The 6,530-nt window shown below is 54.4% G+C and overlaps 1 protein-coding gene across 2 annotated transcripts in view; it reads left to right on the top strand.

The window, feature by feature from the left end:
• Positions 1–4,424, top strand: part of AQP7 (aquaporin 7) — a 19,232-nt gene extending 14,808 nt beyond the window's left edge. For both annotated transcript variants that reach the window (XM_011926546.1, XM_011926545.1), the window contains 5 exons: positions 2,287–2,410; positions 2,830–2,967; positions 3,175–3,293; positions 3,504–3,721; positions 4,084–4,424. In XM_011926546.1, the coding sequence (XP_011781936.1) occupies positions 2,287–2,410; positions 2,830–2,967; positions 3,175–3,293; positions 3,504–3,721; positions 4,084–4,369 (885 nt within the window). In that variant the 3' untranslated portion in view covers positions 4,370–4,424. The remainder of the gene's footprint in view (positions 1–2,286; positions 2,411–2,829; positions 2,968–3,174; positions 3,294–3,503; positions 3,722–4,083) is intronic.
• The last annotated feature ends 2,106 nt before the right edge of the window (positions 4,425–6,530 follow it).

The following is a 6,530-nucleotide window of genomic DNA, read 5'->3' as shown; positions in this document are numbered from 1 at the left end:
AGACTCTGTTTAAAAAAAAAAAAAAAAAATTGGCTGGGTGCCGTGGCACATGCCCATAGTCCCAACTACTTGGGAGGCTGAAGTGGGAGGATCATTTGAACCCAGGAGATGGAGGGTGCAATGAGCCCTGGTCATGGCACTGCACTCCAGCCTGGGTGATAGAACAAAACTCTGTCTCAAAAATCAAACAAACAAACAAAACAGAGGCACGAGAAAGTAAGGCATGCGTGGAGCAGCGCAGTTGTTTGGTTTGAGGCCATCTGGCATAGGTAACTGCCTGGATTTAGTCCTGGCTCACCATGTACAGGCTGTGTGACCTTGGACAAGCCATTCAAGTTCTCTAAGCTTCAGGTTACTCAGCTGTCAAGTGAGGGAGAATAATAGTACCTAACTCATAACACTGGCGTGTCAGGGTTAAAGGAGGTGATCAGTGTAACTTGCTGGCATGTAGGCGGTGCTCAATAAATGGTTACTATTATTTAGTAGCAATACTATTGCTGAATAGAAAGAATATTGGGGTAGATATGAAACAGGCAGAAAGGATGAAATTATGCAGGGTCTTAAATGGTGGCCTACTGAGTTTGGACTTCATCCTAGAAGTGGAGGGGAGCCAGTGAGTGAGCCCAGGGAAGATGCAATGGGGTTTTTGTTAGGAAGGTCACTCTGGCTGCAAGGAGGAGGCTGGGTGAGGTTTGGGGAGCATGTAAGCAGAGCTGATTGGGTGTTGGGGAGGATAGCAAGGAAGCTCCCATTTGCAACATCTGAGTTTCTGGCTCTGCCAACGGGGATGGGGGAACATAGAGCGAGGAGCAGGTGTGCTGTGAGATGGCGAACCTTCAACAGAACCTGAGACGCCCGTGGAACACCAGGAGCGTTCCAGTGGGGATTTGCAAATAGGGATCTGGCCTCCCAGCGGAGATGACGGAAATTTTACTGCATCAAGCATAGCTGAAGCTGTCGATGTGGTAAAACCATGCCTGAAAAGACCTTTGGAAAATCAGGAGGTTGCTGGAGCCCTTGGAGAGAGCTTTGGTGTCTGTGACATGTGGAAGTGGAAGCCAGATTGACGAGGGGGTGCGAGGGAGAGGGTGAAGCAGCTGGACAGCGTGTTCTCTCATGCAGCGTGTGACTGAAACAGGGAGGGGGCGACCAGGAGCCCACAGGTGGAGAAGGACGCTGGGCAGGGGTGGGATAGTTTGCCGGGAAGGATGAGACTCCAGTCTGTGGAAGCCGATCAATGGGAGGATGGAAGGTACTGGGGAGATGGAGGCCTCTGCAGAGGGAGAGGATAGCACAGAGCTAGGGCTGAAGGGAACAGTGGCTCTAGACTGAGGCTAATGGGACTGAAGGTACACCCCTTCCCCTGTGAAGGCGGCATCATCTGAGGAGCCGTGAGGGATGGGCAAGCAGCAGAAGCTTGGGAATGCTGCCTGGGGTCAGTGGAAATGAAGCTGAGGGCAAGACAGTTAGGACCCCACTGTTCCAGCATTGTGGAGGTTGGGGCGGAGGGTGCGTGCGTGTGTGTGTGTGTGTGTGTGTGTATGCAGGGAGGGGTTCCTGGCAGAGTCAGGCATGGATGGATTTGGAGGTCCCTTTTTTTTTTTTTTTGAGACGGAATCTCGCTCTGTCACCCCAGGCTGGAGTGCAGTGGCCGGATCTCAGCTCACTGCAAGCTCCGCCTCCTGGGTTCACGCCATTCTCCTGCCTCAGCCTCCCGAGTAGCTGGGACTACAGGCGCCTGCCACCTCGCCTAGCTAGTTTTTTTGTATTTTTTAGTGGAGACGGGGTTTCACCGTGTTAGCCAGAATGGTCTCAATCTCCTGACCTCGTGATCCGCCCGTCTTGGCCTCCCAAAGTGCTGGGATTACAGGCTTGAGCCACCGCGCCCGGCCTGGAGGTCCCTTAAAGAAACTTCCTTCAGGCCAGCCTGAAGTGTGAGGGACTCTGAGAGGGTGCAATCCATGTCAGCCATCCCCTCCTCGCAGCCCTGCCTTACCCCAAAACTTCAGGTGGGCCTGGGGCTGAGGTGCTTGGATGTCTGTCGTAAGAGCTCCTGACTGCCGCTCCACCTGGCCAGTGGCTCAGGTCTGAGAGGCCTCAGCAGGGGCAAGGAGAGGAGGCAGTAAGGAGGGAAGGCTCTGGAGGAAGAGGGTGTGGCAGAGGATTTTCGAGGCAATGCCAGAGAGGCCCAGGGCATGGGGGTGGGGAGCTAGAACTGAGCTCTGAGCCCTCCTCTGAGGTTGGGGCTTCTGGGCAGGCAGCCCCCTTAGAGGCCCTCCCTTGTAGGTGTTCGGCCTTGGTTCCGTGGCCCATATGGTTCTAAATCAAAAATATGGGAGCTACCTTGGTGTCAACTTGGGTTTTGGCTTCGGAGTCACCATGGGAGTGCACGTGGCAGGCCACATCTCTGGTGAGTGAGCGCAGCCCCTGCCGGACCGGGCAAGATGAGGTGTCCCCAATAGGCTCTTTCCTGCCTGCTTCAGCCCCTTCGCCGGCACAGCCAGTGCCTCAGCCTGGCCACTGGGCAGGAGGAAGTCTCCTCTGAACCCCGTGCCTGTGACGTGTCTGCCCCAGATTCTTCCCGGGTCCCCCTGACCCACCATTTTCATTGGCTGGGTCGTCTTAGGCAAGTCATCACCTTCTCTGTTCCTCAGTTTCCTTAACAGTGAAACAAAGACCATGGCCCCGGCCTCACTGGGTGGTCACATGACAGAGAGCTCTGTCACGGAGCACACTCTTACACACACTAGCCATCGTTGTTCTCAATACTGTTTGTCACTGTTGTTTGTTTTGCTCTCCCTCCCTGACACACTTGCCTGCTGCCCGCAGGGGCCCACATGAACGCAGCTGTGACCTTCGCTAACTGTGCACTGGGCCGCGTGCCCTGGAGGAAGTTTCCGGTCTATGTGCTGGGGCAGTTCCTGGGCTCCTTCCTGGCAGCTGCCACCATCTACACCCTCTTCTACAGTGAGTGGCCTGCCCAGGTGTCCGCCTCTGGCCTCAGTCGCCTCCTATGAAATATGGGCAGATTGGACCTCAGTGTCCTGATTAGTAAAAACAGCTGGGAGAAAAAAGCCTTGGAGCTCCCCCACCCTCTAACCTATAACCTCATTTCTGGGACGCTGGTGGGGCTTAGCTGGGGTCAGGTTCACACGACAGTCTGTGTCTCCACAGCGGCCATTCTCCACTTTTCGGGTGGACAGCTGATGGTGACCGGTCCCGTCGCTACAGCTGGCATTTTTGCCACCTACCTTCCTGATCACATGACATTGTGGCGGGGCTTCCTGAATGAGGTCAGTGGTCCGGGATGAGTACCCCTCCCCCTGCCCTCCACCCCTGAGGACGGAGCCAGCAGGGAGCCCCTCCGGATAGACAGGACAAAAACTCTGGATGGAGACTGTACCGAGACGTGTCTCTGCTGGTGGGCTTGGATCTGGGGCACTGCCGAGGTCCTGTGGCTTGGGGAGCGGCCCAGGTGAGCTGCGACAGCATCTGCTCCTCAGGCGTGGCTGACCGGGATGCTCCAGCTGTGTCTCTTCGCCATCACGGACCAGGAGAACAACCCAGCACTGCCAGGAACACAGGCGCTGGTGATAGGCATCCTCGTGGTCATCATTGGGGTGTCCCTCGGTATGAACACAGGATATGCCATCAACCCGTCCCGGGACCTGCCCCCTCGCGTCTTCACCTTCATTGCTGGCTGGGGCAAACAGGTCTTCAGGTACTGCCCCTAGGGGCCCAGGCCCATTCCTTCGAGTTTTTCTGTGGTTCCCCTGTGTGTTTAGGGGTGGTGGGTGTTGTGAGGGGCAGCGCAGTAGGGTCCTGCTGAACCCCCAGGTGGCCTGGGGAGCAGGAGTGAGTCCCAACATTTCCCCAGGCCAGTACAGATACAGATCCTGCATCTGCACTGGGTGTCAACCCTGTCCCTGAATTGGGCTGAGGCTGACCAGGGCCCCGGGTTGGGGGTGTTTACTGGGGTAGCCTGGGGATGACTCCTCTGCTCAACCTGTCATAGGCCAAGGTGGATGAGGGTGCTGTCCTGGGCATCAGCCCGCTCAGCAGGCCTCTGCCTCTTGCCTGCAGCGAAGGGGAGAACTGGTGGTGGGTGCCAGTGGTGGCACCACTTCTGGGTGCCTGTCTAGGTGGCATCATCTACCTGGTCTTCATTGGCTCCACCATCCCACGGGAACCCCTGAAATTGGAGGACTCTGTGGCATACGAAGACCACGGGATAACCGTATTGCCCAAGATGGGATCTCATGAACCCACGATCTCTCCCCTCACCCCCGTCTCCGTGAGCCCTGCCATCAGATCTTCAGTCCACCCTGCCCCGCCCTTACATGAATCCATGGCCCTAGAGCACTTCTAAGTAGAGATTATTTGTGATCCCATCCCTTCCCCAATAAAGCAAGGCTTGTCCCACAGCAGTAGCCCCACTTCCTGGGGGCCTCGTGTGGTCAGGCTTCCCTCCTGGGTTCTTCCAGGAGCTCTAGGGCTGTGTCTTAGCCCAAGGTGTAGAGGTGAGGCGCCTTGAGTCTTTCACGCCCTGGGAACCGGGGTGCCCCAGGGGGAGAATGGGGAAGAGCTGACCTGTGCCCTCAGTAGGAACAGGGTGAGACGAAAGAATGACAGAAACAGAATGAGGGATTTTCAGGCACAGGGGAAGAAAGGGCTGTTTTGGGGAAAGGACCGCAGCTGGCTGGTGGGGGGCCGGCTTTGGAAATACTTTGAAGGGATCCTGGGATTGGACTCTAGACTCTCCCCTGGTTCTTCCTTTCCCCGAGTTCTGGCCAGTTCTTAGACCAGACAAGGCAAGGCCCAAGAATGTGGATCAGAATTTTTTAGCCTTTTTTTCATTAGTGCCTTCCCTAGTAGTCTTCTAGATTTTTTTTCTCAATCACATGAAATTTTAATATCACAGATATACTATATATCTGTTTATGTTCTGTATATGTTCTGTGCTTTATACATAAAAAAGAGTAAGATTTTTTTTTCACCTCTCAAGAATCAGTTTTAATTCCCTTGAGAATGCTTGTTATAGATTAAAGGCTGGTAAGGGGTTGGGCTCCTCTTTCTTCTTCCTGGTGCCAGAGTGCTCCCACATGAAGGAACTGGAAAGGAAGATGCAAAGAGGGAAATCCTTACAACACATGAAGACACAGGAAGAAGCCTCATAAGGCCCCAAGAGCCCCAGGGAAGCAGCCGCAGAGGCTGGATGGGGATGGGGGGCCAGGATCTGCTGACCCTGGGGCCAGGCAGGAGTCACTCTGCTGCCTGGGGCTCAGAAGGCAGCATCACATCACCCATGGTTCCTGTCATTGCTCATGCATTTTGCCTTTCAATAATTATTGTGCACCTACTGTGTGCAGGCCCTGCCTGGACACTGGGGATGTGCAGTGGGTGCGCTGTGCTCTGCCTTTGAGGGTTGCAGTTTAATGGGGAACAGGTAATTATAAGGAAGAAGGTGAGTGCAGAGTGGGAGGCTTGGAGGCTGTGGGGCTCGGGGTGGGGTAACTCACATCCAGCCTCTGGGTCAAGGCCAGGAGGCTTCCCAGGAGGAGACAGAGCAAGGTATGGTGGTGGGGGGTGTCCTTTTTGGGGCTGGGAGCTGCACTTGACAGTTTGAGGGGATGGGCAGAGGAAGCTGGGCTTCGTTCTGGAGGTGGGGGACATGGTGAGGTGAGGTTTAGAAAGCACACCTGAGCCGCAGTGTGTAGGATGCTGGAAATGGTGGAGACGGGCCTGCGAAGACTGCTGGGAAGCGATGAGCCAGGAGCAGCAGCTGGGCACCTAATAATGGGTCGGCACTGTGGACGTGGAGACGAGAGACGGGATTGATCAATACCCGAGAAGAACAATGTGCAGGACTTGGGCTCCATTTGGATGGTGTGGGTGAGGGAGAGGGAGGAGTCAGAAAAGGCTTCCAGTTTCCAGCTTGGGCCTGGGGATTGGAGATGTCCCCACTGAGAGTAGGACACAAGTGAGGAAATGGTTTGGAGAGGAAGATGATAAGTTACATCACGGACGTGCTGAGTCCGAGTTGCCTATGGGACTTGGAATGGGGGGTGGCAAAAGGTGTGTGATCTTGAGCAAGATATTCAACCCTTCTGGGCCTTGGTCTTCTCATCTGTAAAATGACGATAAGAATATTACCTCCCATTTGTGTTGCTGTGAAAATTAAACGCACTACCACATGTAAAATGTTGAGAATCGTTTCTGACTCAGAGTAAGTGCTCAATAAACACAGTTATGCCTTTTATATGGTCTGGAGCTCAGAAGTAGAAGATGGGGGTTCGTGAAGTTATGGGTCTGTGGATGTAGCTAGAGTGTGGATTAATGACAGGAGGGTCAGGGGGCACTGCACAACGCAGGTGGTCAAGAGACGCTGGACACAACCCAAAAGTCCATCCACAGGGGAACAGATACATACACGGCTGTGCAGTTGCACATAATAGAATCCTCTATAATAGCGAAAATTAAGGCACAACAGACACCTGCAACAACACAGAAAAATTCTGGAGGCATAAAAA

Source organism: Colobus angolensis, unplaced genomic scaffold (genome assembly GCF_000951035.1).
Source record: "Colobus angolensis palliatus isolate OR3802 unplaced genomic scaffold, Cang.pa_1.0 Scaffold690, whole genome shotgun sequence".
NCBI classification, from domain to species: domain Eukaryota; kingdom Metazoa; phylum Chordata; class Mammalia; order Primates; family Cercopithecidae; genus Colobus; species Colobus angolensis.
This window is presented reverse-complemented; position numbering and strand designations above follow the sequence as displayed.